The sequence below is a fragment of the Anabrus simplex genome, chromosome 8 (genome assembly GCF_040414725.1).
Source record: "Anabrus simplex isolate iqAnaSimp1 chromosome 8, ASM4041472v1, whole genome shotgun sequence".
NCBI lineage: Eukaryota > Metazoa > Arthropoda > Insecta > Orthoptera > Tettigoniidae > Anabrus > Anabrus simplex.
The window spans coordinates 98,876,071-98,899,117 of NC_090272.1; the positions used below are offsets into that span (position 1 = coordinate 98,876,071).

Genomic DNA, 23,047 nt, shown 5'->3' on the forward strand with positions numbered 1-23,047 from the left:
TGAGAAACCAGGCGAGTTAGCCGTGCGGTTAGGAGCGCGCGGCTGTGAACTTGCATCCGGGAGATAGTGGGTTCGAATTCCACTGTCGGCAGTCCTGAAGATGGGTTTCCGTGGTTTCCCATTTTCACACCAGGCAAATGCTGAGGCTGTACCTTAATTAAGGTCACGGCCGCTTCCTTCCAACTCCTAGGCCTTTCTTATCCCATCGTCGCCATAAGACCTATCTGTGTCGGTGCGACGTAAAGCCACTAGCATTTTTTTCTTTTTGCCTTTTTTTCTATTTTATGTGAGAGACTTTTTTCATATTCAGTACAGTACTAACATGACGAATATAAGATCAAGTGTGAGGACTCAGCCATTATAGCATGGCAGTTTGTGGTCCCGCCACTGCAAGCACTGCAAGCGACTATATCCAACACATGCTCCGGTAGTTCCGGTAAGACGGGTATAGAGAAGTGCGGGAGACGTTACTGTGCGAGATATTTAAGTGAAAAATTTGATTTTTCTTTGCATTCAGTTCCTAAACTCTGTTCACTTCATGTTATGAACTTCAAGTATGTATCTTATGTGGCTTGATTAATTTAATAGTTCAGCATGTCGTACTGTTTTACGCCTGGCTGTAAGTTAGGCTATAGTAGAATAGTTGATGATATGCGATATTTTTCGCCACGGAAGGATAGAAATCAATTTGAAAAATGAGCCAGAGCTATTCCACGGAAGAATGCTGAGTTAACGCGTAATAGCAGAATTTGTCATGTTCATATCCCTGATGATTTGATAGTAAACTCAGATAATTTTATAGTGAATGGTGAAAAAGGGGATATCTCTGGTGTGAAATAGAAGTTACGTCCAGGAGCAGTGTCTCACATTTTCCCTAATTTGCCGCCAAATCTTTACGCAAGCTTTCGAAAGTCCAGTAACCGACAAATTGAGTTGGTATGTAGAGTATTACCTTTAAACAGTTCACGGGCGTTTGTCTTAGTATACTGGGAGTTCTGTGCTCGTTATCTGTAACCTGTGCTTTCCGCAACGTGTGATGAAGGCCGTAGCTCTTATTCCCATGTATGATTTTTTCCATTGTACACCGCCGTGGTATTTTAATTGTAATCTCTCATTGTTTTTTGAAAGCCAGTGTATATGCTTATCAGTTACGGAATAGCACGTTTCCTCTGGAATGATTCCTAAGACCAGCTGATCGGTACTGTGGAGCTTGCCCACTCGAGCGCTGCCTGGCGGGGCGCGCTTGAACTCGAGGAGTCCTCACACTTGTTCTTATATTCGTCATGGTACTAATATAATTTATTAGATGCTGCAGTAACTTTCATAACCTCTTAAGCAGTGATGATAAATTGTATATTGGAAACTGAAGTTTACTTTAACCTAATGGCAACCCTATAATTGGGGAAGTTACAGAATAAAATAAATAAAAACCATGATTATACAATACGAGAATTCAAATGCATTCCCAATTTTGATGGTTTAATATCTACGTTTGTAACAAAGAATGAATGTTGTCCACGGGATTGGTAGCCAACTCACTCAGTTTAGGTGAAATGAGTGACCAATTTCATTTCATTACAATGAGGGCCTGTACAAGAACAGCACAGCCAAAGCCAAAGAGGACAGTAATTTATCCAACAACTTTGTAGTTTCAAAAGGCGTTAAGATAAGGACGTATCTTATCACCTCAACCCTATAACTTATACAGAGTACCTACACCATGAGAAGAGTATTAACTGACTGGGAAGGGAGAATCTCTGCTTGTGGCAAACCACTAATTTGAGTTTTGCAGAGGACATAACCCTGCTTGCAAGCAGTAAAGACAAACTTAACACATAGTTAGAATGCATAGAGAAGGAAAGCTGATATCTTGACCTGGAGATCAACCATAGTAAAACAAAGGTGGTGGTTATTGATAAAAGGAATAAGTCAGAACTCTCTGGTTGGTTAACAGGTAAGGAGATTGTAAACTCACCAGACAAAAAGTTAGTCACCCATGGAGAAATAATTACAAGCGTCATTTAATACCTGTGGACTTGAAAACCGCCTAGATTCAGTCAGGAAGTGAGTCCACAAGGCTGTGCAGGTACGTCACATCCAGGTTAAGCCACTCGCTAATGATTTGATTGCACATTTCAACCAAATTGCAGGGATGTTGATGTTAGCATTTTACCCGCTTTTCCCACATGTCCCACAGATTTTCAGTGGGGTTCAAGTCAGGTGATTTTGCAGGCCAATCGAGATGTAATAGAGTGGCAAAGTGTTCATAAAACCAGTCACATTTGCGTCCAGCCCAATGAACTTTGCTGTAGTCATCTTGGGGTATCAATAGCATACTCATCATGCAGATGTTCACTGAAAGGCAACACCTCATTATCCAGAATGTTTCAACAAACATGCTGATTCATGTTAGTGGTCACCTCAGTGAGCAGGACCAACACCCCTAAAACATCAAAGACCCACCTCCGGCTTGAACCTGACCTTGTATACATCCAGGATGAAATGCTTCATTTGGTCTTTGGTGCACTCGATGACGAGCGTCATTGGAATAAGGCAAAAACATGATCTTCCAGACCACATTACGTTCCACCAGTCAGCTAGTCCATGTTACATGATTTCTAGCCCATTGAAGACGCGCACCTTTATATGCCTGTGTGAGCAATGGCGTCTTGTGAAGCGACCGACTCCAAATGTCCAATGCATGCAGTTGCCATCGCAATGTTCTCTCACTAACTGGTTGGGCTGGACCTTAATTCACTGACTGCAGCAAATTCCTGTCAGTTTTGGAAGCACTTTTGATTCACAAGTCATGAAACGCATCTCTGGTCCCTAAAAAACAGATCAGATGTAAGGATTTTCAGGCATTTGCTCTATTTACTAGGCTTCTGATAAGTTTACCTGCATACACCCCAGCATCAGTGGGTAGGGTCTGACACTTCCCACTCTGATGAGTCTAGTGTCAGACCTAAGACAAAACGCTGGTTAATAGAGCAAATGCCTGAAAAGCCTTACATCTGATCTGTTTTTTGACATGCTCTATTGGTGGAAAAATATCTAATTCCCTCCATGGGAACATTAGAATTTCCATCCATCTCTGGTCCCTCTCAGTCAGGATCTTTTTCCGATCATAATTCTGATTGAATAATTGAAACATCAATGTCTCCCTGATGTTTTGTGACCATATGTAGTACGCCACTGCTTGTAGACATGTTGAGCAGTCCGCTGTGAAACACCAACAAATCCAGCAACTTCTGGCACTGTATGAAACAAAATTACCCCTTTTTACCACTTAGTCACATCCTTACATCTACCCATGTTGATGTACACCGTCCGCTTGAAACATCAATGTCTCCCTGATCACTACTGCATTATGCTCACGGAGAGGCAGTGCACACAGACTACATTATGCTCCGCCAGTCAGCTACTGTCCACGTTCAATGATTTCTAGTCCATTGAAGAGGCACAACTTAATGCACCTGTATGAGCAATGGCCTCTCACGAGGTGATTGAGCACGGAATTCATTCATTGCACCATCTGTACAGGCTTAATGATCCATCTGTGTGTGTGCACTAGGATAACTAATTTTTTGTCTGGTGAGCTCATATGATTTTGTATATTTAGACTCACTGCTAAGCAATGATGGAAGTTCTGAAAAAGATATCAAGTAAAGAATTGCCCTTTGGCACAATCCTATAGACAAACTGCATAAGATATGATGTAATAAAGCAATAACACAAAACACAAATCAGAATCTTCTTAAGACCTTAGTGTTGTTCTCTCTATTCCTCTTTGGCTATGAAACTAGGAAAATGAAGATAGAAGAAATACATCATATGGATGAATATGAAATGTGGTGCTGGGGACAAATTAAATAGAAGAGAGACAACTTGAAAAAGCTCACTGTGCAAGGAAAAGGTCCAAGGGGAAGGCCGGCCAAAATATTGATAGCCTAAGTGCCAGAAATCACTCTTGCATTTAAGAAACTCTGTATGAAGGCATAAAATCAAAAAAGAATGGATAATCTATGGTCGTAATATTAAAAGATGCATTCTGACAGTTCTTAATGGGAGGTCTGTTTACTGGCTACCTGGGTGGGAAGAAGGGAGTAGGGGTTATGGTTGCCATGGAGATAAGCCTGCTGGCCAGGTCAAGTTGCTTGGAGTGGCCAAACCTCTCACTTCTGAGCAGTCTGAACGAGCAAACAAGTGAGCCAGAAATGAAGGGAAGGAGAACGGAATGCAGGAATGTGGCAACACTGTGCAATGCTCCTCCCTCCAGTCCTATCTGTTAGAATGCTTCTTTAAATATTATGGGTATAGTATCTACTATCTCACAAAATGTGAGCAAACATTATGTACTACTGGTATGTGATCCTGATGTTCAGGCATGAGCACTGCAATTAAACAAGAGAATGTCTGTGCATAGTTACATAGCTTTCTTCTGCATTGTGCTGTCACAAGCATAAAAATTAAAGAACCTGTCAAGAACACGCTTATCATGATCTCAAAATTTAAAATATGCCAAATACACTTTCTTAAGAAGGGAAGTACACATTTTGCCAGCTCCAGTTCAGTAAAATTTGAATTTCTATAACCCAGCAACTACTAATACTAATAGAACAACATTTTGCATGTTTATTGAATAGCATTAGAATTTTTTAATCCTGGGAATTAGTATTAAATTTTTTACCAAATTTGCATTAGTATTCTTTTTAAGAAAATGAGATTTGCAGTATAAATATTTAAAGATATCAATCACAAAAATATCATACCGGTATTCTCATCATCAATGTTCCACTCCAGTCCCCCAGGTGTGGTTAACAAGCCTCCTCCACTCCTTTCTGTCCTTCCACTTTTCCTGCTCCATTACTTCCGTCACATCCAATCCAGCTTCTCTAATGTCCTTCCAAATCTGATCCATCCACCTTCTTCTTGGTCTTCCGACTGGTCTCTTTCCCTTAACTTCTCTTTCCAATTCCCTTCTTGCTACCAGTTCCTTTCACATTTTTTTCCATGTCTGAACTGTCTCAGTCTTGCTTTCTGTATCTTCTGTACTAACGGTTCTATATTTAGCTCTTCTCTGATTTTAATATTTTGAATTCTATCTCTTCTTGTCTTTTTAATCGATGTTCTTAAATATTTCATTTCTATTGCTTGGCTCTTACTCTCTTGTCTCTTATTAGTTACCAGTGTTTCTAGTACCGGTATTCTACAGTCCCTAATATATTCCTTTAGAAAACATATTCTTCCCCTCAATCATTACCTTTCATATAACTTTTTCTCATTTTTGCAATACAGTACTAACAATTTCTCAAAATTGAAATACAGTACTTATGTCAAGGATCAGATCCTAGAACACATTGTGTATAGAATTTTCTAACATGAAGAATTACATGCAACTGTTTTCTTTAGTTTTTCTGTTGGTATGATGAAAACCACGTATAACAACTAAAGTTGTCCGCCCCTGTGGTGTAGTGGTTAGTGTGATTAGCTGCTACCGCTGGAAGCCCGGGTTCAATTCCCAGCTCTGCCACAAAATTTGTAAAGTGGTACGAGGGCTGGAACGGGGTCCATTCAGCCTCGGGAGGTCAGCTGAGTAGAGGGAGGCTCAATTCCCTCCTCAGCCATCCTTGAAATGGTTTTCCATGGTTTCCCACTTCTCCTCCAGGCAAATGCCAGGATGGTACCTAACTTAAAGTCGCAGCTGCTTCCTTCCCTTTTCCTTGTCTATCCCTTCCAATCTTCCCATCACCCAACAAGGCCCCTGTTCAGCATAGCAGGTGATGCTGCCTGGGCGAGATACTGGTCTTGCTCCCCAATTATATCTCCTTGACCCAAAGTCTCACGCTCCAGGACACTATCCTTGATATGATAGAGGTGGGATACCTTGCTGAGTCTGAGGAAAAAACCAACCCTGGAGGGTAAACAGATTAAGAAAGAAAGAAAGAAAGAAAGAAAGAAAGAAAAGAAGGAAGGAAAAGAAAAAGAACAATTAAAGTTACAAAAATGTGGGAACACGTATGACAGAGTGGGTCCAAATAAGTGAAGTACATTAATATTTTATGACAAATATTTTTTTCACCACAATGAAGACAAAAAAAGCATGTTCCATAAAGAAAAAATAAACTGAAAATTGAACATTTTTGACCCATATAAGTGTTCCTTCCCTTAATAACTGATGTTGTATCACTTTTCTACTCCTTTAAAATTTGCAAAACATATAATAGAGAAGTTATTTGTATTGTTCTCACAATTTGTCCTGAATACTGAAAGAACTAAAGCTATGTTATAGATAACGCTATATATTTATGCACAACACAGAGTGAAATTAATAAAGAATTGCACCAAATATCTAACAGTTTACTGAGCAAGTGACCCCTGGAGTTAGGGTTGTGCAGTTGTGAGCTTGCAATCGGGAGACAGTGTGTTTAAACCCCACTGTCAGCAGCCCTGAAGATGGTTTTCAGTGGTTTCCTATTTTCACACCAGGCAAATTCTGGGGCTGTACCTTAATTAAGGCCATGGCCACTTCCTTCCAACTCCTAGCCCTTTCCTATCCCATCAGCACCATAAGACCTATTTGTGTCAGTGCGACGTAGAGCCAAATGTAAAAAAATGTAACAGTTTATAAGATAATTCTATGTGGTCAATGATCAGCAATAATGAATATTAACTGAGATATTATGTTACAAAATACTTTCCTCATAGGATTGAGATTATCTTAACAAATATAAAATAGTATATTCATGATTTAGTGTTACACTCTTGATTCTCTCTTGAGGGATTTATTTATCCTACCATTGATAAGATCACAGTCAAGCTAGAGGTAAGAAAGCAACAAGAGATGTTTTACGTTGTGCAAATATATACTAACATGAAATAGTTCATCACTCAAGAGTTTAAATTACTCCTGTTTTGTTCTAATAAACTGTCTCATGCATTATAACAAAACAATTGCTTTTTCATACCAGCCCATTGTTTTCCATAAAATCATATTTTCACAATGACAGCAGCTTCAACAAAGTAACCTGTAATATCTATCTTTAAATGTAATTTGATGTGTTTTAGGAGACTGATATGATTATTGCACCACTGACAATGACATCAGAAAGGGAGGAAGTGATAGATTTTGTTGCTCCTTACTTTGACCAGTCAGGTATTTCAATCGGTAAGTAAACTGAGATTTGTTTACTTTAAATATATTTAATTCGATAAATTCAATACCTTGTCAGAATTTATACCTTTGAAAATTGAAATAGGAACTCTTGGATGTTCCAGTATTAATTTCCTATAGGCTGTGTTGTTAAGGGGAGTCAGAGGGTGATACATACGAAAATGTTCATAAGTTATTTTGGTTGCAAGGTGATATAGGTAATCCAGATTTTCAGCTTCAGTTTAAGCCATGGTACATGAAAATTCAATTCTATGTACGGTACATTAAATCAATGGTCGAAGTGTAAAAAAAATTAAAAAGCAGAGATGGTATGTTTCTCGGCAGTTTCACACAGCCATACCTTACACAAGGAAACATTGTCAAAACAGTCTGGCTCCCCAGCTAAATGGTTAGTGTGTTAGCCTTTGGCCACGCGGGTCCCAGGTTTGATTCCCAGCAGGGTCAGGAATTTTAACCATCATTGATTAATTTTGCTGGCACAGGGGCTGGGTGTATGTGACATCTTTACCATCATTTCATCTTCATCATGACACGCAGATTGCCTATGGGCGTCAAATCAAAAGACAGACACTCATGGCACTAAAAGCCATACATAATTTCATTGTCAAAACACATCTATACTTTATGAAATCAATAAAATTGTATAGTTTAATATGTGTAAGGCATTTGAATAAAAATTATAAACACATTTTGATATAATTTACCTTTCTGGTTTAAATAAGCCGGCCCCGTGGTGTAGGAGTAGCTTGCCTGCCTCTCATCCGAAGGCCCCGGGTTCGATTCCCAGCCAAGTCAGGGATTTTTCTCTCGACCTGAGGGCTGGTTCAAGGTCCACTCAGCCTACATGATTAGAATTGAGGAGCTATCTGATGGTGAGATGGCAGCCCCGGTCTCGAAAGCCCAGAATAATGACCGAGAGGATGCGTCGTGCTGACCACACGACCCCTCACAATCTGCAGGCCAAGGCTCTTTCAAGGGCGTTAAGTGCCATGGGGTTTGGTTTGGTTTGGTTTGGTTTGGTTTGGTTTCTAGTTTAAATAAAAGATGTAAAAGTTCCCAGATCAACTTCATTTCTGAGGGTGCAGCATCTGAGATTTTCTTCTTCATATTCCTGTTTACATCTGCACTCTAGTGAACCCTACCTAGCCATAACTTTACATACCATTCAGACTTAAGCTGTTGGACAGGATGTGCTATCAGCTTCAAGAAGAGCAAGCTGTCAACTGTTCAGAGCTGTTGGCTGTGTTTGGGGATGATTTTAAAGTAGAAGAGAATGTTAGATGCTTGTTCATTTCTGATGATGTCAGCACCAAGATCTTGTTTCCTAGTGCCTGTAACATTTATACTGCAGAGCTTTTCACCATCTTAGAAGCTCTGCTGTTTGTGCTGAAATACAAACAAACCACTTTCCTGTGTGACAATTCGTTAAGTTCTTTGTAGTCCATTGATACATATTTCCCACAACACCCACTAGCGTAGCAGATTCATGATCTTCTAGCCAGATTATATGATGCTGACACCAGAATCATCTTGCTATGGCTTCCAAACCACATGAGGATTGCAGGCAATAAACTGGCAGATCAAGGTGGAAAAAGAAGCAGAACTTTTACCACCTAGATTTATGAATGTACTTGGTACGGATATTTTGTTCTCAGCTACATGTTGCTGTCCTAGGAATTGGAGTGGCTAGCTATATGAACTCCTTAGAAGCAAAAGGTAATTAAGAAAACAACTACCACATGGGAGTCCTCTTTCCAGCCTCCACAGAGTGATGCCATAGTTTTGCATAAGGTAAAGATTGAACATGTACAATCTATGCACTCTTACTCCTAAAGAGGGAAGACCTCCCAATGTGTTCATGTGATACCAAATTCGTTGTGGCCTACATCCTCAACAAGCTGTGCCATCTCCCTGGCCTGGAACCACGGCCTCCACAAAACACTCAAACTCCTAATAGCCAATGATGAGAACACTGCTGATCTTGTCATTCACTTTATGTGTGAGTGGATTATTCAACTGAAAATAAATTTCAAGTGTTCTTTACTCAGGAAACTTGCATTTCCTTTTGATGTGTTTGTGTCCACCTCAGCTTGCTTAAAATAATTTTTGTTATATTTCATTTTAAAAATTCATTCATTCATTAAATAAATAAATAAATAAATAAATACATTTCATTTTAATTTTTTGTTTCTCCTTCACTTGTTCATAGAGGATGGTTACCTAGTTTTACTTCCAATGAAAACAAAAATCACCACCACCACTACCACCACCATCCAATGGTTAGGTTTCACAGGCCCCAAGTTGTAGTAATAGAGTCAGTTTTAAATCCATGAGTTGAGCCTGTTGGAATGACTACAATTCTTGTCCGCTTAGAGGATCCACTGAGCACAAGATCTTGAACTTCCTCGTATAATTCGATTTGCCATTCACTCAAGGCATGAGTGATCTTGGTTCAAAAATAATGGTGGGCATTTCTAGGAACTTTACCATGTTTGTAGACACCCAAGGCATGTGCAAGGGATTTTATGTCACTGTGACAACAATAACATCAGCAATAATTTTTAATAGATCCCTCCATTCACTGCTATATAATCCCTCAGGATTCGTCACCCATCTTTGGATTGAAACACTCCTTCAATAGGATCACTCTTTTTTCCATTCTGGGGTAAGGAACATCATCTTTTATATTCAGTCAGTCTTTTCTCAAATATTGTGCACTTAAAAGCTCTGAACTGAGCTGTTTACTAAAGTTGTACATATGAATTACTTGGATATTATTTTATTCAATGAGGTCATTGGTATCATTAATGTGTAAGAGGCATACTTCCAAGGTAGCTCTGAAGAGTCCAAGAACAGTGAAAGTGTATTTCTGTGTAGAATGTAACAAGCTGTCCAGAGTTCAAGTTGATTGTTGTAATAATTCTTCTAGGGTAAGTTATCTTATTAGTACCGTACAACATCATTGGCTGCTTTTCATTTTGGGGCTTCCCTGAAATGTTTTAAGAATATGTAACAATATGAGCAAGAACCTGGTAGTTGTGAATATTTGCACAAAGGTAATGTTTGAGAACTAGGGTGCCCTGATGCTGCAGTTGTGGTGATGTAAGAACACATGTACTGGATTGCTCACCTTGCCTTTTCAGCAGACAAATCATCTCAGTGATTTATAAATATTTGCAAGGCAAAAATGTGTTCACTGCTGCTATGCGGAACAGAATTCATACTTTTAAGATGCAACTATCATTGTTCAAAAAATAGTTACAGGAGAACGATTTTGAAGAATTCCAATTGTCCAAGTGTTAGTTGCTTTGAAACCTTTAAACTATTAGACAATGACTTAGAAATGACATTTTTATGCTGCCTTTCTCCATACATTTTGAGCAGGATCCATTAAATTCCAAAGAGAACTGATGAGGTCTCTATGTAACATAATTTTGAAAGATAGGTACAATATTCAAGGCAGTCTTCTTGCAATTTATGAGATCTCAGAACAAAAAGAGTTTCTGTTTACCCATGTATTGGCATTCAAATTAGATAGTTTCTATGTTTGGCTCTACATACCTTTGCAAACAGTCATGAACCTGAATAACAGTAAAACTAGGTCACGCTTCTCTGATGCTGCACTGGAAGCAGGGTTATGCATTTGTTATGATTAAACAATTTGCCCTGACATCACCAAGTTGGTGACATTGAAGAAATATCTAGTTTGTCCAACCCTTGTCCCGTTTCCCTACGGGGTCGGGTATGAGGTGAGATGAATTTGTCGTGCTGTCCTAAATGCAGAAAATAGGACTGTCTTACTTTGCTGTATTACTTTGTAATTCTTGAATTCTTTCTCATAAAATGTGCCATCCATACAACTCACTCCCCTCTCTCTCTTTCCCACTCACCCAGTATCTCTCTCCTTCAGGCTTCACTTTCACTCCTTAAGAGCTCCTACTTTGAACAACCATTTTCAGGAGACACCTTCTATTCTCATTGTTTCTAAAACCCAGGAGACTTAATTTTTTTAGATTAAGATATAGCAACTTTTTCTGGAGAGGATAATGGAGTAACTTATTTCAAATCAAATCAAAATCAAATCAAAATCTCTTTATTTGCAAATGAGGTGTCTACCTCAGTGGCAAATGGTACACTAAAATACATTATTGTCAAGCACTAAATTTTAAATTAACAAGAGACGAAGAAAATTTTCCTAGAATTAAATATTATACAATTTATGCTAATAATTTGTTCTATTAAACACACACATCATCCTTAATAAATTTATATTGTTTACAAAATTCTACTTATAATATCTTACAAACATAGTCAACTCATATAGAGTATGTGAAATTACTTCTAATAATAATATACAACTGGTATAAGATTAAAATTAACATTGAATTTATTTACATATTTATATTTTACCCATTTTGGAACCTAAGTAGCACAACGACCTGCTGCGTCTTAACCAGAGCCCCTTTTTCCACCACTTTTCAGAGTTCCTGAAGGGCCTTCACAGCTACCGTAGCGGTCCCAGGGCCCTCGAAGTCCGCACTGTACTTCACCCCTACAGGCAGTCCCCTACTTGGGCTGTCCAAACTCCATAGACCAGGGGATGAAATTAATTTAATCACACACATTTTTTATTTACAATATCCTGCACTGGTCGAATGCCCTCTAACATTTCATTTATTTTCTCTGTTGTTGTTTATTCTCTTCTTGAATATCTGTACAGATTTTGGAAAAGGATCAAACACTACCCCTGGTAAACTGTTCCACTCCTTCACGCCCTTCCCAATGAATGAAAATTTACCCCAATCGTTTCTGCTAAAATTCCTTCTAATTTTGTACTTGTGGTCAGTTCTACCAATATAATTATTTTCCAACTGAAGCCTTTCACGGATATCTCTCCATGCTTCTTCTCCTGTATAGGCTCTATATAATCCTATAAGTCTAGTTTTCTCCCTTCTCTTACTTAAAGGTTCCCAACCAAGTTCCTTTAACATTTCTGATACACTACTCTTTCTCCTGAAATCCCCTGTTACAAACCTTGCTGCTTTCCTCTGCACACCATCTAGTTCTTTTATTAGGTATTCTTGGTGAGGATCCCAAACACTGTTTGCATATTCCAATAATGGACGAACCATACTTAAGTAACTTTTTTCTTTTAATTCTTTGTTGCATCCTTTAAGTAGCCTCATTATGACATGTAACGATCTGTATGCTTTCCCAACAATGTCATCAACATGACCCTTCCAGTGCAAATTACTTTCAAATCTCACACCTAAGTATTTGCACTTGCCATCTTTAGGGATAACTACCTCATCCAAAGTATATTCAAATTCAGTTTTAAAGCTCCTGTTTGTAAATGTTGTAACAGTTGATTTGCCTCCATTAATCTTCATATTATTTTCTTCAACCCATTCTTGGATACTCTCAAGGTCCCTTTGTAATTCTGAGCAATCCTCAATGTTATTTATTTCCCTATAAACAATTATGTCATCTGCATACAATCTTATTTTCGATGTTATATTGTTCCCTAAATCATTTGCGTATATTAAGAAAAGTAACGGACCGATTATACTACCCTGTGCAATTCCCTTCCAAACTTTCTCTTCCTGTGATATATTATTTCCTACTTTGACTTTCTGAACCCTTGAATTTAGAAATGTCCAATCCTATTCCCTCCAATTTTTTTTTTTTTTTTTTTTTTTTTTTTTTTTGCTACTTTGCTTTACGTCGCACCGACACAGATATGTCTTATGGCGACGATGGGATAGGAATGGCCTAGGAATTGGAAGGAAGCGGCCGTGGCTTTAATTAAGGTACAGCCCCGGCATTTGCCTGGTGTGAAAATGGGAAACCACGGAAAACCATCTTCAGGGCTGCCGACAGTGGGGCTCGAACCCACTGTCTCCCGATTACTGGATACTGGCCGCACTTAAGCGACTGCAGCTATCGAGCTCGGTCCAATTTCTTTAATAATATTCCATGTTCCACTCTATCAAAGGATTTGGAAAGATCTATGGCTATGCAATCTAACTGGCCTCCTGAATCCAACTGATCTGATATGTCCTGCTGAAATCCCACCAGTTGTGCCTCGCAAGAAAATTTCTTTCTAAATCCATACTGGCTCCTCATGAACCAATTTTTATCATCACATATCCATCTGATGTACTTTGCTATTAAACTCTCCAGTATTTTACAAACTATACTGGTCAGGCTGATTGGTCTGTAGTTCTCTGGTTTCCTTTTATCACACTTTCCTTTATAAATTGGTATTATTATAGATTCCTTCCATTCCTTTGGTATTACACTATTATTTATGACATAGTCAAAGAGAAATTTTAAATAAGGCACTATATACCACCCCATTGTCTTTAATACCTCCCCAGTAATTTGATCACTTCCTGCTGCTTTTCCTTGCTGAAGCAGTTGGATTTCTCTGAAAATATCTTCATTTGTGAATGAGAAGCTTCTTGTTTCCCTATGTGTCTCTCCCTCTCTATCTTCTGTTATGGTTTCCAAGTCCTGACAATCTTCTACTGAATCTCTGAATTCCCTACTGAAGAGGTTTGCTTTCTCAGTATCTGTTAAATAGTGTTCACCCCCTTCTCCCACCATTGTAGGAATTTGGATTCCTTTTCCTTTTTGATTCCTGATATATGAATACAGCCTTTTCCATTTCCCTTTGTGGTCATTACCCTCTTGAAGAATGCCATTCATATAATTCTCTTTTGCTTCCTTTTTCACTCTATTCAGTTCCCTCATTAGCTGTTTTCTAGTTTCTCTATTCTCCCTACCCTCTTTGATTTTCCTGTTTACTATTCTACATTTTCTTTTTAATTTTCTTATTTCCCTTGTATAATAAACAGGGTCTGAGGTCATTTTATATTTCTTAACAGGTACAAATCTCTTCTCTCCTTCCCAAATGATTCCTTTAAATTTAGCCCAAAGTGTATCCACATTACTCCCTTCACTTGTCCAACAACTGAATTGTGATTTAAGGTAAGTCCCAGATTCATCAACTTTAGTTTTTCTGTATAATTTCTTGTCTTGTGTGACCCTCTTATTAAGCCTTTTTGGTACCAGTCCTACATCCATTATTACAGCCTTATGGTCACCTATTCCTTCAATTACCTCAGTTTTATCAACAATTTCCCATGGTTTAACCAAGAATACATCTAGTAAGTTTTTCTTAGTTACATACAAGTTCACTGTTTCAGAAACAAGCTGCTTACAGGGAATTGTTCTTGCACTCAAACTACCATATTTTAAGTTTAAAATAACATCAAAATTAGTACTGTTAAAAGTTGACATAAAATCTTAATGTTATTGAATGTGTTTCTTGTTTTAGTGATTCGTAAACCAGTGAGGGAAACATCTCTATTCAAGTTCATGACTGTCCTGCGACTGGAAGTGTGGCTCAGTATCGTGGGAGCTTTAACGGTTACAGGCTTCATGATCTGGATTCTTGACAAGTATTCACCGTACAGTGCTCAGAACAACAAGGAGTTGTATCCCTATCCTTGCAGGTACTGTCAGACAAAATATGTTGCTGTAATATTAAAAGAGATTATTGATTTAAAACATGCTGATCTTTTCTTCATTTCCTTCTAATTTTTATTTTCTGCTGTGGTATCCTTTTATGTCATCATACAGAGAATTATAAGCAATTGGATACAGCTTGGTATCCTCACTAATTTTATTTGCAGAGTTAAAGGAAATGAAAATTGTCAAAATGGCATTAAGTACTGACTATTAGCCAATGCTCTTACCACAAAGCTCTTTGCCTGGTATAGGTTTGTAAATGTAAACATGCCTGCCACTAGCCCAGCATTTTGTTCCTTTTTTTTAAGACTCTAAAGGTCTGACCTTGACTTGCATCAGTTTAGAACTGTTGAACAAGGGATACCAGTCAAATATTTCACATTCAGTTTAGTACCACTATTGCTTCAAGTAACAAGTGTCGACACATTCCAGCTGATCAGCTAAAAATTGTAGTACTGGTAAATGAAATTTGCAAGGAAGACAATACTAGCGATGAAATTATTATTTCACAACTAGATGAGCTAGAACGCAGGGTAATATAATGTACTGTTGTGATAGAAAGTGATCCCCATGACGGTGATAGTGAAAGTGAAAATATCACGTCTATATTCATGGTGCCTCATAAACCATACATCTTAACAATACCCTGTCATGGCAATTGAATTCACTAAATCTCCATCGAGGATTATTTGGAAAATAGAGAATGGGTCAGATTATTGCAAGTTATGTCAATTTTATTCTGGAATTACCTATAAATGTTTCATTGTTGATAAAAATGTCATTGTCTGTCCATGCAGGTAGCATATGAGGCCACAAGGTGGGCTGGTAGGATTGGTTGATCATTGTGTACAAATTAAACAGTGTTGGTGCTAGCACACTTCTTTGTGATAATCCATTTTTCTCATTTTGATTTTCTCCATAATTTAAGGATGTTGCAGATGCTGAGGAAGTTGCTAAACAGTCCTAAACACACTGTTTGGATACATTTACAAATTGTTTGACCTGTTTTGTTCATACTGCATCTACTGTATCTACAGTACATCTGCTTTACCATTTTTCATTTTTTTAAGACCATTTTTATGCTCTATTGAGGAAAAAGGGACAGCAGAGATATCTATTTCAGTCTGTTTCTCACATAATATTTCAGACTTGGAGAGTTTCCCACTGGTCTTCCCACCAAACAGAAGTTGATGTGTGATTTGATTTGCAATTACTGCACTGTGCTGCCTGATTTAGTTTCTTTCTTCCATCAGTGATTTTCTTTAAGAAACAATTTTAAGGGGTACTCTCAGTTTGTACTTGACAAAACATGACACTGTTTCATCGCCGTTTCTTACGCTTGTTATACTTCACTTTTCCACTGCCTGGGAGGATGTAAAATAATTTGCTATTTTCTTCAACTTGAAAATTAATACGTATACATAAATAATAACAATCACACTACCAAAGACCACGTGCGTACAAGCATAATATACAGTATACATGATTTTTTCTTTTGACAACTTTGTTCATGGACATGCCGTACTGTCACATCACTTCTGTTGTAGCATTCAGAATCTCAACTCAGCTGAATACTTCTTTTACTTGTAATAGGTCTGATAACCACACAGAAAACTTGCATTATTTAACAATAACAATACCCAACTTCAGGGAAAGGAATGACATTCCAGTGCTCGTGGACCCATTGATCAGAGGTGTACCACGTATATGCATAAGGTTTTGCTGGTTTTTGTGGTAAAGGAAACATGTAATTTTCAAGGGAAATTCATCTTTTGTTTATTCAAAATCTTGGCCATCAGCTTCTACACACTTCACCCATCTTTCAGTTAGTTTATGAATACCATGCCAGAAAAACTGCTTGTCTTTTGCGGCAAACCATTCATTGAGCCATTTTTCAACTTCCTCAAAATTGCTGAAGTGCTGCTCTGCGAGTGCGTGCCCCATTGATGCAAAGAGGTGATAGTCAGATGGCACCAGGTCAGGGAAGTACGGCGGGTGTGAAAGGATGTCCCATCCAAGCAATTTCAAGGTGTCTCTCACTGGTTTTGCTGTATGAGACGGCGCATTGCCGTGTAACAAAATCACTTCGCCATGTCTTCTGGCCCATTCCGGTCATCTTTTGATCAATGCTTGATTTAAATTAATCATTTGTTGGCAATAGCGTTGTGCATTAATGGTTTTGACAGGCTGCAAGAGTTCATCGTTCATCTTCGACTTTTGTGGTCTACCAGAGTGTGCACTGCCTTTCACAGTGAAACCGACATGTTTAAATTGTCGAAATGATGTCTCACGTGTTCTAATTGATGGAGGGTGTTCACTATTTGTTTCTACCAGCAAACAATGACTTTCTACAGCCTTTTCCTTTTGATTAAATAAAAAAAGCAATGCGTGTCACAAATGTTCTTTTTCAGGCACAAACGGTGACATGCTCACTGAACGATACAACACAGACGCTAGTGTTTGGAGGACTCAATTTTTGTGTGTTGGTAGGTTAATGTCAGACGAACAAACTTTTTTTTTTTTTTTTTTGGCTTTACGTCGCACCGACACAGATAGGTCTTATGGTGACAGACGAACAAACTGACGTATGTGTCAAATTCATACGCTGTCTACTGTTTGCTGGCACCATCTCTTAGTGAAACCGGAAAAAACTTATGCATACACCCGGTTTGAAGAGCATAGCCAACATACTACAACTACACTTAAAGTTCCTAATTTTACATAACAGCATATAACTGTTTCTAGACAAGCGTGGCAACAATTTCAAAACTGTGGAAATGTCTTTCTCGTATGAAGTTTCCAATGTTTTCCCCACTGAAAATAGTGCTGGGTTCCATGAAATTTTGTTACTGTGGATCATACCCAGTTTCTCAAGGGTTTCAGTCTATTTCTGTTGCCTCACTTCACTCATTGCTTGCATTAACATTTCTCCACATTCAACAGTCTCATTGCTGAAAAGATTTTCCTTATACACTTTTCTGTATCAGTGCATTACTGCTTTAATATCATGTGACGTTCCAGATAAGTACTCTTGGCTACAGGTTCTTGGGATGTTTTGCAGGAGATTTTTTGAGTAGTTGAACAAACTTGTCTTGCATCCAGGTCTTCCAAGGCTGCACTGGAGTCTTTAACACAAACTTCTCAGTTCACTGTCTGGAAGTTGAGTGTCCTCCTGAAAAGAATAAAAGGTGTTTTTTTTCAAAGCCAAATGAACTTGAAGGCCAATTGGTCAATGCTATTTCAGGACTGCTTTTCTACAAATTTAATGCAGCAGTCCTCCATGGTGGAATTTGTGAAGCACAGGTCAGGGTTGTAACCATCCTGCCATACCCTGCTATAGAATGAGTATGGGAGTTTCTCATCATGTATCAAAGTCAGGTTGTTTCCTTTGGCCAATTCTTCAACTATCAGTCCATCTATGTCCGGCTCCGTGGCTAAATGGTTAGTGTGCTGGCCTTTGGTCATAGGGGTCCTGGGTTCGATTCCCGGCAGGGTCAGGAATTTTAACCTTAATTGGTTAATTTCGCTGACAGGGGGGCTGGGTGTATGTGTCATCTTAATCATCATTTCATCCTCATCACGACATGCAGGTCAAATCAAAAGACCTGCATCTGGCGAGCCGAACTTGTCCTCGAACACTCCCGGCACTAAAAGCCATACACCATTTCATTTCATAGTCCATCTATGTTGATGGCTGCATATCCCCATGATGTGCTGTGGATACAGAATTCTCCGATTACAAACTTGGTTGCATGCGATCTAAAGTTCTTTGGTGGATATCATGCAAATTTTTCCCAGGTATTTGTTATCAGGATGCGATGCTACAGTTCTCCAGTTTTAGAGCTATAATCTCTGACAGCTGATCCTGTCACATGAGACAAGTGGAAGAGAAAATTAGTGAAAAGAATTAATGAAATTAGTGAAATCATATAGTACGTTGATCCACATGTACTATACTGTGCTGAAACAAGAAATTTTAAGGATGTTATTAAAAGAGTATAAGCTTTTGAAATGTAGTGTTGCCAATGTTTAGAATGAATGAAGTTAGTGAAATGGATGTCAAGCACTCTTGTTCTGGGTCAAGTGCATGAGAAGTAACAACCTATAAACATAATTTTAAAAATGTGATTGATGTGGTGTGGGCTTTAGATTAATGTGTTGGGTAGCAAGATACCCGAAAAATTCCCTTATGCTAAGCAAGTAGATTTCTTTATGAAGGCAATATTGGATGAGAGAAAGTTACAAAACTAAGTGGAGTGTAAACGTACTGCTCAAGATCGATTCTGACTTATTAGAATGGCAAACCCCCGAATGACACTCATTATGATTATGGTTATTATTAACCATCATTTCTTGTTATGTTTTACTTGCTGGCCATTGTAGTATCATTAATGGTTACAAGCATGCAAATGATCATAAAACTTCAAAAATAATCACATATCAGCTGTAGTTGTGTTACATAAGCTAGTAATTGACAAATCTAGTTACGTTACTTGTTTTCAGATACAGTATTTTAATTTCACATATAAAACTTACATGTATTTTCAGAGAATTCACTCTAAAGGAAAGCTTCTGGTTCGCTCTAACATCCTTCACTCCACAAGGAGGAGGTGAAGCTCCTAAAGCCCTTTCAGGACGAACTCTGGTGGCTGCCTATTGGTTGTTCGTGGTTCTTATGTTAGCAACATTCACTGCAAACTTGGCTGCCTTCTTGACTGTTGAGAGAATGAAGGTATTTCTGAAACAATAGTAATAGTTTTCCATTTCTCAAATACAGTGAAACCTCAGTTAAACACTTTTCAAGTATATGCTCTGCAGAAGTTGTTATTAAAAAATAAAGCATATTCCTTATGTTATATTTTAAAATGTTTCAAAGAGACATAGTATTACAGTTAACAATTTATTGTATTAATAAAAACAATCTGATCTGATAATATCCTATTTTCAGTCTCCAGTCCAGTCTCTGGAACAATTAGCTCGTCAAAGTCGTATCAACTACACTGTCGTTCAGGATTCTGATACACATGATTACTTCAAAAACATGAAGAATGCTGAAGATGTTCTTTATGGGTAAGTTAATTTAAAGATAATTCAAAACAAGTTTAATACAGTTTAGCACTACACCTTAATGAAAACAGAGGTATGTTGTATTTATAACTTATTTAAGCCACTGAAGTTGACCAAATACAGCTGGTTGACAGTACATACCAAAGTAACTTGTTTGCCATAAAAACAGTAGTGAAGTCACCGTGATACATATATAATTCCATAATGAACACAAAATTGCAGGAGTTCAGTACACTGTACCTTGTATGATCTTGGGAGATGGCTCATTCTTCAGCTCATAATTCCAAGATCTCAGTAAGAGCAAAATTGTTACTCTAAGTATCATATCTCATTAAATAATAAACAAATATCAATTATGCGATGACCACTGAAGTAAAATTTAACACACAGAGAGTATCTTAAACATAAAATAATAATACCAATAATTCTGCCCATTCTGAATACCACTCTAGAGCACCCATGTCATTTTCTACAGTCTGATCACCCAAGTCTCTTCAAAAACTTTATTTATGAAAATTGTTCAATTACCCATGACTGCTTTATTTACACAGATGGATCTCGCATACCAAGCACAGATGAACAGGACAGAGTTGGATGTGCCTTTGTTGTTCGTGAAAACGATTCTGAGGTGTTCTCATCCCAGTACAAACTCTCTTCCACATGGTCTATTTTCCAGGCTGAACTGTGGGCGATTAAGTCTGCGATCAAATGGTGCAAATTTAACAATAAGAAATCTCGGTTATTAAGTGATTCGCAAGCTGCGCTGAATGCAATAAATAATGAATATAATCTGAATCCAATAGCTGTAGCTATTAGAACCACAGCTCAACAAAGTCCGCTCATCTGTTTTGACTGGATTCTCGACCATTGTGGAATATCTGGAAACGAGAAAGCTGATCTTCTGGCAAAAGCAGCGGCTACATCTAATTTGGAAATTTCTTATGACAAAACGTCACCTAGCTATTGTAAAAAAAAATCATAAAGAAGCACATAATCCATCAATGAAACAACATTTGGAATTCTTCCTCTAGAGGCCAAGTCACCAGAGAAATATTCTTCCCTGAGGTTTTCAACCACCTGCAAAGTAACGTGTTGGTGCCAAGCTTTGAAATTACTCAATTTTTGACTGGTCATGACAAATTTGGTTATTATTTTCATCGATTCAGAATCAATCGTCCTGATGGCTACGTGTCTGTTTGCGGATCCTCAAAAACAGTGGACCACCTACTATTTGAATATGCTGCATTTGAAAGAAGAAGGCATGACTTGAACTCTCATTTGAATTATTGCAACATTGCATTATCAAAACCCCTGTATCATTTGTTTAAGAAGCCGTGCTGTTACAAATATTTTATTAACTTCATCCACTTCATTTTCCATCCATTAGATACATGAATTCTTTTTCATTGTAAAAGTGAGTATGTATTTAACTACAACCCTAGTATACTATGTAAAATAGGGTTCCAAACTGCTTTGGATATTCAATAATAACAATAATTCTGCATGGTAATAAGTGACCCATTCGCGACGACGAAGTATAAGAAGAAGAATAGGTAAAATATAGGAATTGGTAGAATATAGTGCACTTTAAATGGCTGATGTCACAATATGTGCATACATAATAGTCCTTTGCTGTGTCTTTGCAGCAAATTATTTTCTTAAGGCATGGGTCTTCACAAACGATTTTGTTTCCTGTACACTTAATGTCTGAAGGTACAAATTCTTGTGATTCTTCATCAGATTAACCTTCCACAGACTCCCCCATCAGATTCTTCTACTGATATGTTGTTTGGAATGGCAATAATTTCTGTTTCATAATTATTCGACAACATACAACCGTTGTCAACTACACACACACATTTTACACAATGATATGGCAATTAATATCACACCCAATAATTTGAGAACAAACTTCAACTAGCATGGCTGTTCAGTAATTCTCCCTGTCAATGTGGTTAGAGGATTCCAGTGAAATAAAAGGACAAAGAGAAAAAACAGACAAACCTATACAGAAGAACAGATGTTTATATTCTATTATTACGAATGATGGGTAAAGATGGCACAAATGCAGTTCAAGGTAAGATCTTTTGGAGGGATGTGCTTGCTTCCCAGGAAGTGAAATTATTAAATCTAGCACTCTAGGGGTAAACACAACTAAGTGGGGGAAGAAAAAAGTAAGACTTAGGTCAACAATGACCTGATCATGGGTCTAGTGTTAAGTGTGAACTCTGAGTTTCAATATCGCTTCAAGCATTTAGTACTAATTCAAGTAATAGGTTGTACTAGAATGAGAGCTCCTTCTGATTATTTATCAATTCAACGGCTGGGCAGAGATCTTGTGGTGAATAAGTGACAGGTTCAAATCTGCTTGGTCGTTGGTCGCTCAATATTCTTGGAGCTTCGCTGCATATCAAAACAGAGTCGGCTTGGATCTAAATTACTTGTGATGAGTACTATCGTGTGAAAAAGGCCAGAAAAATGTGGTCGTGCTTTTTGTAAGCAATCTCTTTAAAGTTATGCTATTGTAATGCTCATCAGAAAAGCAAAGTTAAATTGGAATTTGTTACAAGGCTTGGAAGAGGCAATATCATTTTCATGCAAAAAATAAAGCTGATATCAACTGACCCAAACATGCCATTTTGTTTATCAAGCATTTGGTATGGCAATAAACAAAATCCCAAGGGCAGACTTTTAGGAAAATTAGGATCTATCTGCCTAGGTCTATTCTGACTCATGGACAGCTGCAAAACTTTTAAATTTATTGAACATTTCCCTTGAGAAATTACTTCAATCCCTAATTTCCCTTCCTATAAATAAATATCTGCCCAAATTTTTCCTTTTGAATTCCAACTTTATCTTCATATTATGATCTCTCCTAATTTTAAAAACTTCTTTCAAGCTTATTCATCTATTAATATCATTCCATGCCATCTCTAGGCTGTTAGCTTGTAATTACTGCTTGGTTGAGCAACTTGCCATCATACTCCCAACTCTCTTCAGCCCAAAGTTTGTAAAATTTTCCTAACACTACCGTACTCTTTCTTGTCAGAAATCATCATGCTGCTTTCCTTTGCATCTTTTCCAGTTCTCATATGAATGAATCCCTGTGTGGGTCCCATACACTGGAACCATACTCTAACTGGGGTCCCGTCAGATACTTTCACATTCTTACTACAACCCCTAAATGCCCTATAACCATATGAAGAGACCCGTAACCTTTATTTACAACCCCAGTACTCAAATGAAGATCTTTCCTTATATTAACACTTA

The 23,047-nt window shown here is 37.9% G+C and overlaps 1 protein-coding gene across 1 annotated transcript in view; it reads left to right on the forward strand.

Moving 5' to 3' along the window:
* The window catches only part of Ir8a (Ionotropic receptor 8a), a 107,181-nt gene that overhangs the window by 64,732 nt on the left and 19,402 nt on the right, over window positions 1-23,047 (forward strand). Inside the window, exons 8-11 of the mRNA XM_068229057.1 lie at window positions 7,069-7,168; window positions 14,517-14,694; window positions 19,259-19,442; window positions 19,659-19,780. Of these exons, the coding sequence (XP_068085158.1) occupies window positions 7,069-7,168; window positions 14,517-14,694; window positions 19,259-19,442; window positions 19,659-19,780 (584 nt within the window). The remainder of the gene's footprint in view (window positions 1-7,068; window positions 7,169-14,516; window positions 14,695-19,258; window positions 19,443-19,658; window positions 19,781-23,047) is intronic.